Here is a 16779-nt window from a genome sequence, read left to right on the forward strand (position 1 = left end):
TAACGATGAGGAAGTCAAGGATCCAGTTGCAGAGAGAGGTGCACAGGCCCAGAGTTTGGAGCTTGTTGACCAGCACTGAAGGAATAATGGTGTTGAAGTCTGAGCTGTTGTCAATGAGGAGCAGTCATATGTATGAGTTGTTATCTTGATGATCGTGCATAGTTCCACCTTATAGTTCATCTGCCTTGATTCCTTCTCGGCCTTTTGATCCCTCCTAAAACCTGTCCCTCTTGCCCCTTACAACCCACACCAAAATGTAGTTTAGTATCATCTCCAGATTTGAATGTAAGCCCTCCAGCGAGGGTTGGGCAGGCCCTTTGTGACTTTAGAAAGAAGGACGTTATTAATTAAATTTAGTATTAAATGTTCACAGCAACAGGAGAAGGGGCTTACAGGGCTGGATCAAGCAAGCATGTCTTGTGTGCTGAAGCTGGGTGGGCCAGGCTTGGACTCTGGATACCATTGGTCTGGATGAATTAGGTATCAGTAGTTTGTGCAATGGGTCAGGAATAGATGGGCTGTAGTCTGCATGGGGTATTAATTTTATTCCCCAGCAATTCTCTGTAAAGGCATGTAAGTTTCAGTTCTATTTTTTTTCCTGTAGCAAACATCTTCCCTGTGACAACGTACATTTTGCTGTAAAATTCCACTGCAGTGCTTTACTTCATGGTATTAACTTGTTATAAAGGTTTATTTTGTGTTTTAATGTGTGCTTTTGGTGTCTGATGATGATATTCATGGTGTGGTAAAAGCCTTTAACTGTTAGTTATATTCTAGAACGGGTGCTGACTAATAATGCATAATGAACACCAGATCACTACCTCAGGAGGGGATACACTAGCAAAAGTGGATTTAATCTCTTTCATTGTGCTGAACTATTGCTGTATATGATGTTGGAACCAAATAAAATCCTCCCTACCAATGCACAGGAGATTGCAAATGGACTACATGCTGGCACGCAACGTTGTAATGTGGCTTCAACCGCAAGGATGTGCTGAACTTGGACCTGGGTGGATCTTCGCAGGAACTCTTCCAATTTGTTGCAGCTGCCTCTATGTTGCCAGACATCAATGGAAGGAGGACGCCAGACCCTTAAACAGAGCAATCAGAGAGGGTGTGGAGAGAGCTCCAGGGCTTACCCAGAAAGGTAAATGAGACGAATAAGACACACGACAGCACAGAGCATCTACTTACAATGGAGGAATGCAAAGAAAAATGCAGAATAATCGGAAATGTCAAGGAGACTTTCCCCACAAGCTCTTCCAAACATAGATGAAATTTGAGGCAAAATTCACCAGAAATAGGAGGGAAGGTCACCAGATGGGAAGGGGCCTCTCGAATGCAGCATCTCACCATGCTGAGGAGGGCCATTCCTCCTCCTGTGTATGGAAGGAACCAATTCAACTCAAAGCTCAGCAGTTAAACTTTCCCAGAGGTACATTTTGGTAGCCTTGCCCCAAATTTTGAGCAATTTCGGTGCTATTCAAACATGTCCAGTGAGCTTTGGAGCTAATTTGTGATTTAAGCAGCTCTTTAAAACAGTCCTCTACCGGCATCACCTACGGCTCCTAGAACGCTTCCATCAGCACTGTTTCCGCTCCATCCTCAACATTCATTGGAATGACTTCATCACCAACATCGAAGTACTCGAGCTGGCAGAATCCGCAAGCATCGAATCCACGCTGCTGAAGACCCAACTGCGCTGGGTGGGTCACGTCTCCAGAATGGAGGACCATCGCCTTCCCAAGATCGTGTTCTATGGCGAGCTTTCCACTGGCCACCGAGACAGAGGTGCACCAAAGAAGAGGTACAAGGACTGCTTAAGAAATCTCTTGGTGCCTGCCACATTGACCACCGCCAGTGGGCTGATATCGCCTCCAATCGTGCATCTTGTCGCCTCACAGTTCGGCAGGCTGCAACCTCCTTTGAAGAAGTCCTCAGAGCCCACCTCACTGACAAAAGACGAAGGAGGAAAAACCCAACACCCAACCCCAATCAACCAATTTTCCCTTGCAACCGCTGCAACCGTGCCTGCCTGTCCCACATCGGACTTGTCAGTCACCAACGAGCCTGCAGCTGACGTGGACATTACCCCTCCATAAATCTTCATCCGCGAAGCCAAGCCAAAGAAAACAGCCTTGTAATTATAAATCAAGTTATGTTGCTTGTTGGTTTTTTACTGACTGGTTTTCTGGAGCGTGCAGCTCCAGATTATAGCAGAAAGACCAATTTCCTTTTGAACATTTGGTGTTATGAGATGTTGTCTGATGCAGTGAACATGTCAGATGAGATAGAATGGATCCTGATGGATGGTGGCTCAAATAGTTTTGCTAATAGTGTAATATTTCACCTGGAAGTGATCATTAACAAGGTTTACTCCAGGTTGCATCATTTTTGGATCACGTTCCCTGAAGAAACAAGCCATGCAATAACATTTCCAGGCTGGACTATGTTCAGGTGCATCTTAATTGATCATGTTGCTGGACAAGTATTGCCATTGATCAAGATGCTCATATGCAGATCTTACTGCAGCGGCTGTAAAAAAAAAAAATAAGCACAGCTAATTAAAAAAGTTAAAAGGTATTATTTAAGAGAGCAATTGTGAAACTATTGGATTGTTATATCAACTTCACAATTGTATTTTAGCAAAGAGAAACAACAGTCTTCATTTGGTCTGGCCACATATGATTCTGAACCCTCAGTAATGTTCATTCAAGTGCCTTGCTGTTCGACACGGGTGATCATGTCTCTCAATCCATTATGGTTTCTGATCCTCCGATTTGTCATCATTGCCTCCCCTGTTTCTAACCATGATGTTAATCCATCTATCATTTTCATTCTGTCTGGCTCTGCTTCTTTTTCCGTCCATTTGTAGCTAAATGTTCTAATGTATCTCTTCACATGATGTGACCAAAAAATTTTGATTGCTGTTTTCTGATTCTTTTAAGTAACTTAAGTTCTATTTCTGTTCTTTGTAAAACTTTTGTTCTTTATCCTGTCCGTATATGATATGTGTAGGACTTGTCAGCCACAAACGAGCCTGCAGCTGACGTGGACATTTACCCCTCCATAAATCTTCGTCCGCGAAGCCAAGCCAAAGAAGAAGGATTCTTCTGAGAAACCTCATCTCTGCTCCATTGATTCTTTTTTTCCATTGCATTTGTGATGGTCCATAACTTGCAGCCAGATATCAATGTGGGAAGTATGTAGCAGCTGAGAGTTCTAAGGCAGATGTCAATTCCTATTTTCTTGTTTGTTAGGATATTTCTTATTTCTTTAAATGTTGTTCTTGCCATTGCTATTCTTGATTTAGTGTCCATTTCGCATTTGCCCTCATATGTTACCAATGATCCAAAGTACTTGAAATTGTGAACTTTTTTCAGGATTTAATTTCCCAATCTGATCATACAATTTTGATAATCAGGTTTCTTCGATATTGCCATTACTTCAGTTTTCTTTTTGTTTAAACTTCGGCCAAGTCTTTTGAGCTCTGTGTTGATGGTAGATACTAATTTACTTCATCTGCACAGTGGAGGTTGTTGGTATTGATTTGTTGATATCAACAAAGATTGGCTCAATCTTTGTTGTCCTCTGAAATGGAAGCCATCCAGGATGCAGACTATGGGATGAGTAATACATGCTTATTCCTCGAGTCCATCAAATTCATGCAAGTGTTGTATTTCAAACCGAACTTGCAAGGAAACTGGATGAGGGACAATGGAATAGATGGATAACCTAGAGTACGAGATGAAGTAATTTGAGGGATCAGCGGCAAATGTGGATCCATGAACGTAATTGCTGAGTGGGGAACTGGGTACATGGTCCATGCAATTTTAAAACCACTAGGTATCATCTCCAAACTCATATTTTGGAATGTTCACTTCAATTATTTTATTTAAGCTTGTTAATTTTTACCACACTTTGACATTACAAATACATACTGCTGCATAATTAAAAAAAACTCCATCATAATTGAAAATAATTTTATATTTAAATGCAGAATCTGTGCAAATGGAGAGGATTACACAGGTATTGTATTTGGATACCTCACGTGATTCACCCTAGGGGGTCTATCGTGATTTAAACAGCAACTTTTCAAAACTTGACATTTAATCCTTGTCTATAAATCACTCAGGACCTATTATTCATTATTGTAAGGGCATGATATTTTTTATTATGAATAAAATGAAATACAAATGCAGTGAAATATGTAATGTCATTTCTGCAGATTTCTCAACAGTACTTCACAAGTTTCCCCAATCACATACAGCACAAATGTACTGTAGACAAGGCTGTAATGTATCAGATCAAGGAATAAACAAGTCTTGTTGGTTTATAAATAGTATTTTTTTAGTAAAAGGCAATGTATGAAAAAAGTAATGTTTTTTATATTTGATTTATAGTACTCCAGTTGCCTAATGCCACTTGACAACTATCAATGAATATTGTTCATTTCCTTGTCTGTATTTGTTAGGCTGATACTTCTTAACCGAATGAACTTTTGGAAAATTGTTGCAACAGAGCAGGATTAATATGTCCTGAGGAATTAAGTTGAGGATTTCCATGGCAAGGTGACTGTGATACTTTCTTGTGGTTGATTTTAGAGTTTACGTCAATTATGCAAACATATTTCTGACAAGGATGAGCCAATATATTTTGGAGCGGTAATAAATGGCAGGTAATATTTGTGTCACCAAAATACTAGAGAGTGACCATCTCCAGCAAGAGCGAGCCAATCCACCACCCTTGTTGATCAACAAAACTCCATTTATGGTCCCTTATCTTTACTATCCTGTGTATTACCACTGAGCAGAAACTTAGCTGGACCAGCCAAATGAATACTGTGGTCACAAGGGAAGGTCAGAGGTTAGGTGTCATTTGGTGTGTGTTTCACTTTCTGACACTGCCAAGATTTTCCAACCATCGAGGAGGCATGCATCATGAATGGACTACTTCCCTCTTGTCAGGATGACTGTAGTTTCATCAAAATACTTGCCTTCATTGGTCAGGGCACTGAGTACAGGAGCAGAAGAGTTGATGAGATCACACTTAAAAGTATAATGCACAGTTCTGGTCACCCAGCTCTAGGGATGATGCCATTAAGCTTGAATGGGTGAAGAAAAGATTTGCAAGAATGTTAGAGTGAATGATGGGGTTGAATTCTAAGGAGAGGCTGGATAGGTGGGGACTTTTCTTTCCTAGGCCATAGGATGCTGAGGGGAGACCTTAGAGATGTTTATAAATTTATGACTGGCATAGATAATAGTCATAGTCTATTCCCAGGGTTGGAGAACTTAGATTTAAGGAGCGAGGGGAAAGATTTGAATAGGTCCTAAGGTCCTACCTTTTCACATAGAGGGTGTGGGTATCTGGAGGGAATGGCCAAATTGACCCAGGCACAATTAGAACACAAAATACATTTAGACAGGAATATGGAAAATAAAGGTTAAGAGGGATAAGGAAAATGAGACTAACTATTGGCAAACATGAGTTGGGCAGAGGGGCATGTTCCCAAGCGATCAAACCCTGTGACACTTTAACACTCAAAATTCTTAGGATATGGGTGTCACCACCAAGAGTTATGGCCCACGCATATTTTCCCTTGGCAGTGAATAGCTCTTCTGAACTTCTACAGTAGTTGTGAAACTGTTGTTTCGAAAGCGTATGCATTTTTTGACCTAGCCTGGATGAAGAAAGAGCATGAGGTGTAAAGAACCTGGAGGTGGTTGTGTTTCTATGTTTCCAAGTGAATGCTCACGGAATCATTCAATGCAGGATGTCGTGGATGACACAGCCAGTTTAATTTTCATTATGCTACTTTCAGAGGTGTTCTGAATGAGTCAGGAAATCTCTATTGGATTAATGTCAAGATATTGACATGAATCCACCTTGATATATCAAAGTGATAACAAAATTGCAGACATCCAATAAGGTAATGTCTTGATATCTTGAAGCTGATGTCCTTACTTCAACAAATTTGGACACATTTAGGTTTTAAAAAATGTTCCCCTGTAAGTTGTGGAAAGTGTAAGATGATAATGACACAGTGGGCTGGATTCCTTGGCAAAACCTGTTCACCATGAGATTTAAGATTTGCCTCACATGGGGATTGAATTTCAAAGACAGAGAAGTGATCCAGATATTGAATTAGGAATGAATGGATTCAGCATCAGGTTAGGAATGGAGAGAAAAAAATAGAGAGGGCAAAGAAAGATTGCAAAATAGAAATAAACAAAAGGCAGGGGAAATAAGGCTGAAATGAGTCTTTGTTACAATATTTAAATAAATCTCCGTGGATGATTCATAATTTGGAGAATAAAAGTGCATACTTTTAATGATTCACCTTGATTAGCATATAATTATCACAATGTTTGAAAAGGTATTTAAGTTGTGACAATATGTAGTGGACACGGGCATTTTTTCACTGAATTCTGGACCATGATTGGTCTCACAAACAATAAGCACATACAAATTCCTCCCACCAACTCTGCTGCAGAGAAATTACTACACACCTTAACAACCACCAATCACTTGTTTGAAAACAGCAGCTCAGTTTTAATCTATTTATTACTCTGTTGTATAAGCAAACACAAGGAACAGATTTACTGACAGCTTGTTACATCCTCACTCACAGAATGTCCCTGTAGAATGTTCTATTGCATTATACTAATCTGATTAGGAGCATGTTAGTTAAGCAGGTAACATCTGAATTCTTGCTTTGTTTAATATGTACATCGAAGTATTGAATGTATTATTGCCATATGTACTGAGATACAGTGAAAAGCTTTATTTTGTGTCTTATCCAGATAAGTCAGCCCACATTTGAATAGTGAAATAGACAAAGTGCAGGATGTCATGTTACAGTAAGTCAAAAGTTGCAGGGTTTAGAGAAAGGGCATAATATTTTGCTAATGAGAGGTCCATTTAAGGCTCGGATAACAGCAGGAAACAAACTGTCCTTAAATTTGGAAGTTTCAGGCTTTCAGGCTAGTCTGTCTTCTGTGTGATAGAAAAGAGGAGAACAGATATTTTTGTTGCTTCTTATGTTTCCTTCCCTTCACTGGATAGTTTACATTAAATACAGTAAAGGAAAGTGATGCTTAGAATTAAAATGCCATGTTTATTTCCTGGGTATTGAAACGGTGTTAATTTGGACAAAAGATGAAGCCTTTGAGTTTATGAAAACTCCCCTCTTACAAAACCATGCTAACTATCTCTAATAAGTCTCTGCTTTTCTAGATGCAAATAGAACATATCCCCAAGGTACATCTCCAGTAATTTCCCAAACTCTGATGTAAGGCTCACTGACTTGCAATTTCCTGTTTTTTTTTTCTCTCTCTTTGCACTCCTTCTTAAACAGACACTGGCTTTTCTCCAGACATCTAGGAACTCCACACCTCACCTGTGGATACTGTCATGGCAAATCTCCTTTCTTGCGTCTCTCAATTACATACAATAGGTCCCATCAACCCCTGGGATTTATCCATCTTTATGTTCTTCAAGGGACTAAACACTTCCTCTTTTAAAACAACGTACCCTAGATTATAAGTGTACCCTTCCCAAATCCTGCTGTCTTCCATGCCCTTTACCTTTGGTGAATACCAATGCAAAGTACTTATTTCTGAGCTCACCCACTTCCACTGGCTTTAGGCAGAAATGACCTCTTTTATCCTTTAAAAAAAATTATATATTTAAAACCACAAAAAAATTCACATAATTGATGATATAACAAATCAGATCCAAATACGTGGCATATATAAAAAGAAAAAAAAAAATCAAGAAATCACCCCCATATCCCCCTCCCCCCTCTAACCCCTTGCTAAAAGAAATAAAAAACCCTCAACAGGAGTTTTTTTTATTATTTTAAGGTTTCTTTTAATATACTGAGACCTTAAGGTGAAGGGAATCTCAGAGCTTCATTTAAATATTCACACCCCCACTTTGTAATAGGGGAACCATATGCTCCAAAATATATAGATTTATCTCTTAAGTTATAATTAAATTTTTCAAGTGGCATACAACTCTGAATTTCCGCATGCCATCTTTCTATACCCAAATCTGTATCAGACTTCCAAGTTATGGCAATACATTTTCTTGTGACCTCCTTTATCTCTCGATTTACCCTTCCATTTTTAATGTATGCTTAACATGCCATGGGATTCTCTTTGCCAAGGACATTTCATGGCACCTTTTGACTCTCCTGGTTCCCTGTTTATATTCTGTCTTGGTTCCTGTAAACTCCTTAAAGCAGCTGTTTGATTTCACCTTTGTAAACCATATTATTCTTCCAGAGGTAGTTTTTTTTTTAATGCAGAGAGTGGCGTGTCTGGAAATGCATTGCCAGGGGTCGTGGTTGAAGCTGACATGGATGTAATAAAAATGAAGGAGGGAAGGGTGAGATTGTTATGGTGTGGGCTTACATGGGTCAGCTCAACATCATCAGTGTGAGTCTGTGAAAACAAGTTCAATGTAAATTTCAGTCTAAATTACATCATGTTTATCTCTCTCACTAGGTGCTACCTTCCGTGAATGATGTCAAGCCAGGAATGGCATTAATCTTTGAACTCTTTCTACTGCACGGGATTAATAGTAGCATTGACCAGGTCGTAGCGTGGGGTGCATTTCCCATCTGTGATGGAAAGTTGAAGATTTTGGAAGGAAAATATAAATGTCCCCTTTTAAGAGGCCACCAGGATGTTAAAATAGATGAATTCAGAAAAATTGAAGATATTATCTCATCCGATATTGATCACTGGCTCTGCAACCTCTATTTTCAGGTACAGTGTTGTGAAAATGGTAATTATGATGTAAAGCTGTAAATAAGTGAAACCAAGCACTGTCACCTTTGCATGTCCAGCCAGCAAAGCTTCAGTCACCATTCATGCCTTGGCAATTATTCTAACATTTCACTTTCATTTCTCATGTAATTTGGTACTTAGTGTGTTTAAAGTTCTGTTGAAGCTGTGTTGATATGAGCAGTAGGCTGTTGGAGGAAGTCAGCAGGTTAGACCGCATCTTTGAGTAAAATGGTCAGTCATTGTTTCTAGTCGGGAAGGGGAGATATCAACTATATAAAGGGTGGGGGGAGTGAAGCTGGGGAGAGGTTAAGAGGGCACAGAGTATTGAACAGAAGGAGGGAGAAGTGGAGACCACAGGGAGGGGTGAAGGTTAGAGAGAAAAGTAAGAGCAGCAGAAGTTAAAAGGAGAAAATTATGGTGGAACTAGACAGAGGTGGGGTTTACCTAAAGTTGGAAAATTCAATGATCCTTGAAGCTATCTATGAAAAATATGATGTGATGTTTTTCAAGATTATGATTGGCTACAAGCTGGAAATGGATGAGGCTGACGACAGAGTGTGGGACTGGTGAAGGGAATTGAAATGGTTGGTTACTGGGAGATCAAACTTAGACCCACAGACACTGCTTTCTCAGGATTCTGGCACCTTCAGATTAAGATGAAGATGAAGGAGCTGATATTCCTTTGCTTTGTCATACAATTTGGGAGATCAAACTTGGACCTACAGACACTGCTTTCTCAGGATTCTGGCACCTTCAGATTAAGATGAAGATGAAGGAGCTGATATTCCTTTGCTTTGTCATACAATTTGCCAGAAAGGAGGGATGAGAACAGGGGGGAGAGCTGCATTCCACTAGGAATTCTTTGGTGTTGTGAGGAGAGACGTGTCGAGGCCTGAACCACAATGAGTGAGATCTGTGTTTAGCGAGTTCTGCTGTGCAAATCCCAATCACTGAATTTTGCAAACAAGAAAGAGGCCATTCATCCCACTGTCCATGACTGCCCTTGAAAGTGTAATCCCATCCTCCCTCATCTCCTTCCCAGTAGGCCAGCAAATTATTTTTTTATCAGCTGTCTGCCACTTGAAGGCACTGATTGATTCTGTTTTTAACATCCCAGTGAGTTCTGCATTTATAAAAATGATTTTCATAAAATTATATATCTTTGCCACATTGGCAGGTGACTATTATTTGAAGGCAGCAGATTTTTTTCTGTTCCTAGATGAGGCACGATCTGGTTAACATTTGCTTCACCATCTGATGTTCCACTGACTGTTTTGGTGGGTGGTAAAATGTAGGGGCATCATAATAAACTGGGAACACAAATGGGCTTTTTGTGTGAGCATATGTTGCAGTCTGAGGTTGAGGTAGGTGAGTAGATTCAGATTACAATTTCACTTCACTAAGAATCCAGATGAAGTTGTGTTGTGATTCTTGTCAGGATAGTACCAGTGATGAATGCCACGGGGAGACTGAAGAAGAGAATTAAGAGAGTACAAAACTTGGAAGGATTCTGTTATAGAGAGAAGTGATGTGCTATTTCCTATGACAAACTGGTTGGACACCAAACGGCATAGAATGAAAGGGGTTGGAGTGGAGGGTCCAACAGTGGGAGTGGAGGACTGGTCTGGACCATGTGTATGCAGGTGCTAACTTGGTTAGACAGTGGAAATGGATGGATGAGGGAAGTGGAGGAATGGACAGTGGGAAGCAGAGATAGATAATGAGTGTGATAGGATGGAGAGTGGGCAGGAGGGATGGACAGTGAGAGTGGAGAGATGGACGGCAGCAGGAGGAGGGATGGACAGTAGGGAGGATGGACTGTGGGGGAAAGATAGCGGTGGAGTAGGGATGGACTACGGGGGGAGTGATAGATAGCGGTGGAGCAGGGATGGACTGCGGAGTCAGTGATAGACAGCAGTGGAGCAGGGATGGATTGCGGAGGGAGTGATAGACAGCAGTGGAGCGGGGATGGACAGCGGAGGGAGTGATGGACAGCAGTGGAGAGGGATGGACTGCGGAGGGAGTGATAGACAGCAGTGGAGTGGGGATGAACTGTGGAGAGAGTGATAGACAGTGGAGAAGGGATGGACTGCAGATGGAGTGATAGCAGAGGAGTAGGGATGGGCTGTCAGAGGGAGTGATGGACAGCAGTGGAGTAGGGATGGACTGTGAGGGTGGAGGGATGGACAGTAGGACTGGAGTGATGGTCATTGAGAATGGAGGGACCAGTTTGACATGAATAGGGCAGAGATCAGATTGACCATTTTATTTCATGAACCACAGCATAGAGGTCTTACCAAAATACAAATAGTTGCATATATTGCACTAGTTTATAAGATGTTCTCTTCCCTTCCATTTTTATCCCATTTCAACACTTTTGCTCTAATTTAACAATGACCTGCACTCTATTTTAACAATGTGTGTTGTGTGGAGTTTGATCCTGCATTCAGTTCATTTACCTTTAGCCCTTGAAATCTATTGGACAGAAACAAATTGAAACCTAAATTACAAAGGTGAAAAAACAGAATTCTAAACCATTCTGCTATCAAGATCCAACCCAACTGTGATGATTATCATATAAAAACACAAGTGACACTCGCCAAATCAATACAAATACATTTAATACATGAGCCTTACACAAGAGATGTGAAAGTTAGCCCTGGCTAGATAATTATCACTGAAGCAAAAATATAATCTATCAATTTTATATGCTGGGAAGATTAAAGATTTTAATAATAAGAAATCAAATTAACATAATGTATTACCCTCTATTTATCAGTGATGAAGCAGACACGCTAAAAGCTAGTTTGTAGCTTTCATCCTGATAAAGGTTGCCTGCATGGATTTATACAGTGGAACCATGTGGCAATAGTATACCCAGAGCTTGCATTTTAGGGTTGACAGTAGAGTTGATTGTTGACTTTGTCAAGGGAAAACCAGATATGTACGATCCAGTGATCATTGAGAGAATCAGAAGGTGGAGAGGGTGAGCAAATGCACGTTCTTGGGAGTCACCATCTCGGATGATCTGTCCTGGACCCAACACACCAATGGATTCACGAAGAAAGCATGTCGGTGCCTCAACTTCCTCAGGAGTTTGTGGAGGTTTGGTATGATACCGGAAACCCTGGCAAATTTGTACAGAGGTGCGGTGGAAAGTGTGCTGACTGGCTGCATCATGGACTCGTATGTGAACAACAATACACCCTAGTGTAAAGCCCTGCAAAAGATGTCCTCTGTTCTTGCTGCTACCGTCAGGAAAGAGGTAGAGGTGCCACAAGACTCACACCACCAGGTTCAGGAACAGCTGCTACCCCTACTCCATCTGACTCCTCAACAACAAACTCAATCAGAGACTCATTTAAGGACTCTTACTTTTGCACTTTATTGAATTTTTTTTCTCTCTGTATTGCTATTCAGTTTGTTTACTTTTTTATTTGTTAACATGTATGTTGTGTACAGTTTTTTTTGCACAGTCAATAAGTGGTAATTTTGCCTCATCCCCAGGAAAAAGAATCTCAGGATTGTATGTGATATCATGTATGAACTTGGATAATAAATCTGACATCCTGAAACAATACATCTGTGAGGCATTTGAGAGGCCATTACACAGGGCCCAGCCGCTCAATGTAGAGAATAGCCAGACGCTAGACTGTAGTCCTTCCCCATCTTGTTAATGGTAACACCTTCCTTGTGCTGACAACCCAACTCATCTTCATGGAAGTGCCCAAATCAGGTTCTCAGCACACCTTCTTTGCACTAACAACCTGACTCACCTCCACACAAGTGTCCTGGTCAGGTTCACGGTGCACCTTCCTTTAAATTCAAATCCCATTCACGAATACTGTAACAGCGTTGCACTAGCTGCCTCACTAACCGTGCCATTGTCATAATTAGCCTCCCCTTCCACAAGTTTACAGATAAAGCTTTACTGATATACTTAATAATATACTAATAAAGACAAAGACTCTTACCAGGCAGGGATAAGGTGACACTTTAGGAGAATTGTCTGAATGGCAAATGGCATCAGCCAGCTCTTCATCCTGGACACTGGCATTTTATTCAAATACAATTTTATTCAAACTTTATTCAGACAGGTGGGGCACAACCAGGACGCTCCGCTGGCTGAACGGTTGTGTGTTGCTTTGGAGGACTTATACAATTTTAAACTTTAAACTTTTATTTAAAACTTATTTATTCTTATTCTTTAAAAATATTTATTTCCTTGATTTTATTTTTGCTGGTTGTTTGAGTTTCAGGTTGATAGGTTGCTGGATAATGGGAATTTTACTGTATTTGGAATTCTCTCACAGATGATAAAGCTCCCCAAGTCTCTTGTGGGACACGAGACACGTGCAGTGGAGCTGCAGCTTCCTCCACAACTGCTCAGTCCACCTCAATGCTCTTACACCAGTGGGAAAACAGGAACTGCTGAGAACCCTGTGGAAAACATCCCTCCTCTGAAGGTAGCCTGGATTCAACAGACTGATTGTGGATATCACCACCTGAAGCCTAAATGCAGCAGGCCTTCAGTTCCAGCAGAAGGTAAGTAACTTTGCCTGATTTAAAGGTCAAATTCATCCTCGAAGAACTTATCGTGGGTACTGTCCCTTTAACTGTGGCCTTACAAATAAAGTGATGCAGGATGTGTGCATTGGAACATGATGAATTATATTTCTGGACCTTCTTTCCACCCATCCAATAAAATGCTACCTCCATTATTTCATTTGGAATTGTTCATTATTCCTAAACACATCAGTGTATTTAGATGGAAGCTTATTGTAAAGTGATATGCATAGGCGCATCTAAGGCACAGCAGGTAGGGCAGAGAACGGGAGCCACTTGCAGGGGGGCACCACTATCAGCGCCTTATCCACCCAATATCTGAGTCCCTTGCCCAATAATTAATATCCATCCTCCCAGGGGTGCAGTGCTCCAATGCTGGGGTCACTTGAACACCCTGGAGTGCCCCTTCAGGCAAGCATCTCATTGGGCCACTTCAGGCCTGCTCATCAGTGCTAATGGCTCAATGCAGGATCAATGAGTGAAATGGCCGTCTTCCCTATCCATAATCCCCACGCAGCTGGAATCTCTGTGCCAGCACCAGTCAGGGAAACACAGACCGGTTCCAGCTGCGTGAGGGAATTATGGGTCGGGAAGACTGCCATTTTACTCATTGATCCCGCATTGAGCCACAGGCGCTGATGAACGGCCCCGAAGGCTGAAGTAGCCTGATGAGGTGTCAGAGGCTGGAGCGGCTAGCGGGGCTGGCTGTCAGCGGGAGGCCCATGGAGGTGTCACAGCCTGCTCTGGCCACCCGCTGATGGCTCTACTGACTGCTCCCTGGCTGCCCCACCGATAGCCCACCCTAGTCGGCCCCTGGCTGCCCCACTGACAGCCCGTTCTGGTCGCCCCCTGACTGTCCTGCTGGCTGCCCCCTGCACCTTCCAGCTGGGAATGGAATGGCAAGTAAGAAAGACAGACTTCTAATACATTTACACAAGGTATGTGTAATTTACGGGGATATGTCGAGCAACAGCAGCATGGTTGGTGTGTGGCGGTTTTGGGTGTTTTTTTTTGATGAGGAGGTGTGATGTCAGTGGCAGTTCTAGGGCGCCACTTGACCTAGATATGCCACTGGTTACTTGGAATGGAAAAATAACAACTCATTTAATATTGGATCAACAAATGTGAGATGTGATGATTAAATTAAAATACTTTGCTTGATGAATTCTAATTATTAAAATGACAGGATGCAACAAATTTTGAATGAGTACAGATATTGGAGAAAAGAAATCTGAAGTTGCGACTTCTCTTTTTAAATGGGCATTACCTGATTACCCCACAGTATTTAAAGTTACAGTTAATCCTTTCACTGGTCATGTAGAATACACACTAATTTTACTGAGGTTATAGTATTGAATTCTTTGGTTTTGGAATTCTTTGGTTGTGTTAAATGTGTTGCATTCTCATTGAGGAAAGAGATGAGCATTCAAAAGAACAAAAGGAGTAGGTGTAGGCCATCTGTCCTGTTGAGCCTGTTCCACCGTTCGATAATATCTTTACTGATCTGGCCGTGAACTTACCAGCCCGTTCCCTGTAATCCCTACTATACAAAAATCTATCTCATTGTGCCTTAAAAATATTTAATGAGGCATCCTCTCCTGCTTCCTTGGGCAGGGAAATCCGCAGGTCCCCTACTCTCTGGGGAAACAAAGCCGTTCCTCCTCATCAAACTCTAAATCTACTCCCCCGACTCTTGAGGCAATGACCTCTAGTTCTGGTCTCACCTGCCAGTGGAAACAACCTCCCTGCCACTATCTTATCTATTCCTTTCATTATTTTACATTATTCTATAAGATTTCCTTTCATCCTTCTAAATACCAAATTATGTTGTGCCTGAACAACTCAAAGTGTATGACAGTTCTGACCAAGAGATTTTGACCTGAAGCATTAACTCTGTCCCTCTTCCCCTTGTGCTGCCTGACCTGCTAAGTGTTTGAGTTGATTTCAGATTTCCAGCATCTGCACCCTTTTAGTTTTCATTTTCAGTGCTTTCTAATTGCAGGCAATTGCAGAAATGTGTTGCAACTAATTTTCACACAGCAAGCTCCCCAAATACATAACACAAGAGTGATTAAAAATTTTCAGTGTTCTTTTTCATTGAGGAAAATATCTATCTGCCGCAGATTCCGCTTATAAATCCCTGGATTAGAGGTTTTCTCTGGACCATTGGCAGCTGAAAGGAGGTCAGGTAGAAGTTAATAAAATTGTGAAGGCATAGATAGGATATGATTAGAGTCTTTTTCCCAGGGCAAAAATGTCACATGCTAGAGGGCAGAAAGTTTGAAAGATCTGTGCAGAGCAAGAATTTTACAGAGTGGTAGGTGTCCTGAATTGTCTGCCACAAGTCATGGTGGAAGCAGTTGTAGCATTTAAGAGCATTCTAGGTCCATGAATATGCAGGGATAGAAGGATATGTATCATGTGCAAGCTGTAGTCTTGTGGTTTATTTTGAGCATCATGTTTGGCGTAGACATCATGGGCCGAAGGGGCTTTTCCTGTGCTGTGCTATGTTCAATCCATTATTGAAGGAAAGGGATAGAAATTAAACACATCTAATTTCAGAGGTCAATTTAATATCAGATTTAACTATTTAAATCTCAGTAGATCAAGGACTCGCTATCAGTTAGTGAACAGTACAGCATGTTTGATTCATTAAGTTGAATTCCTTTGTTTGTAAAGAATAGTAGTGGTTGATTGAATGTTGTTTAGATAGACTTGCAGAAAAGTCTTGATCAGGTTCCACATGGCTATGTGGTAAAATGATGGTGTGTAGGATTGGAGGTAAACTTAAGCCCTGCTTATAATTTGTATATAGGGAATTCATCTGTGTATGTGCGGGCCGAGTGACCGCACAGTTAGACGGGCCGAATCGCCACCCCAGTTGTCTGACACAAGATGGCGTGGGCTCCCCTTCCCTTCAGAGAAGTCCGCTGTTGGCGACACGCGTGGCCCAGGGGACAGCGCCACTTCTGCGTTGCGTGCTAGGAAGTGGGCGGTGTCTCTCTCTCTCTCTCTCTCTCTCTCTCTCCCTCTCTCTCTCTCTCTGATGTACATGTTGTGGAGTTTGGTTGGAGCATACATGAGAGTTAAGTGCCCTGACAATATTGAATTCGCTCTCCTGACTCTCACGCATGCACTGACCCATGAACTCCAGGACATCATAGGCAAAACCCTCCCGACTATTGAGCACATCTACAGAGAACACTGCCATCGGAGGGAAGCAGCAATTATCAAAGACTCACACTCTATTCTTGCTGCTACCATCAGGAAAGAGGTATAGGTGCCACAAGACTCGCACCACCTGGTTCAGGAACAGCTGCTACTCCTCCAACATCAGACTCCTCAACGAGAAACTCAATCAGAGACTTATTTAAAGACTCTTACTTGCACTTTCTTGATTTTCTTTTTGTTCTCT

The 16779-nt window shown here is 41.5% G+C and overlaps 1 protein-coding gene across 12 annotated transcripts in view; it reads left to right on the top strand.

Moving 5' to 3' along the window:
* ofcc1 (orofacial cleft 1 candidate 1) overlaps window positions 1–16779 on the top strand; it is a 341671-nt gene that overhangs the window by 122588 nt on the left and 202304 nt on the right. For all 12 annotated transcript variants that reach the window (XR_011352133.1, XM_069920841.1, XM_069920839.1 and 9 more), the window contains 2 exons: window positions 8514–8777; window positions 13112–13343. Coding sequence is in view for 11 of the 12 variants with exons in the window: in XM_069920841.1 (XP_069776942.1) it covers window positions 8514–8777; window positions 13112–13343 (496 nt within the window). In the remaining variant the exon portion in view is untranslated. The remainder of the gene's footprint in view (window positions 1–8513; window positions 8778–13111; window positions 13344–16779) is intronic.

The sequence above is a fragment of the Narcine bancroftii genome, chromosome 2 (genome assembly GCF_036971445.1).
Source record: "Narcine bancroftii isolate sNarBan1 chromosome 2, sNarBan1.hap1, whole genome shotgun sequence".
Classification (NCBI taxonomy): domain Eukaryota; kingdom Metazoa; phylum Chordata; class Chondrichthyes; order Torpediniformes; family Narcinidae; genus Narcine; species Narcine bancroftii.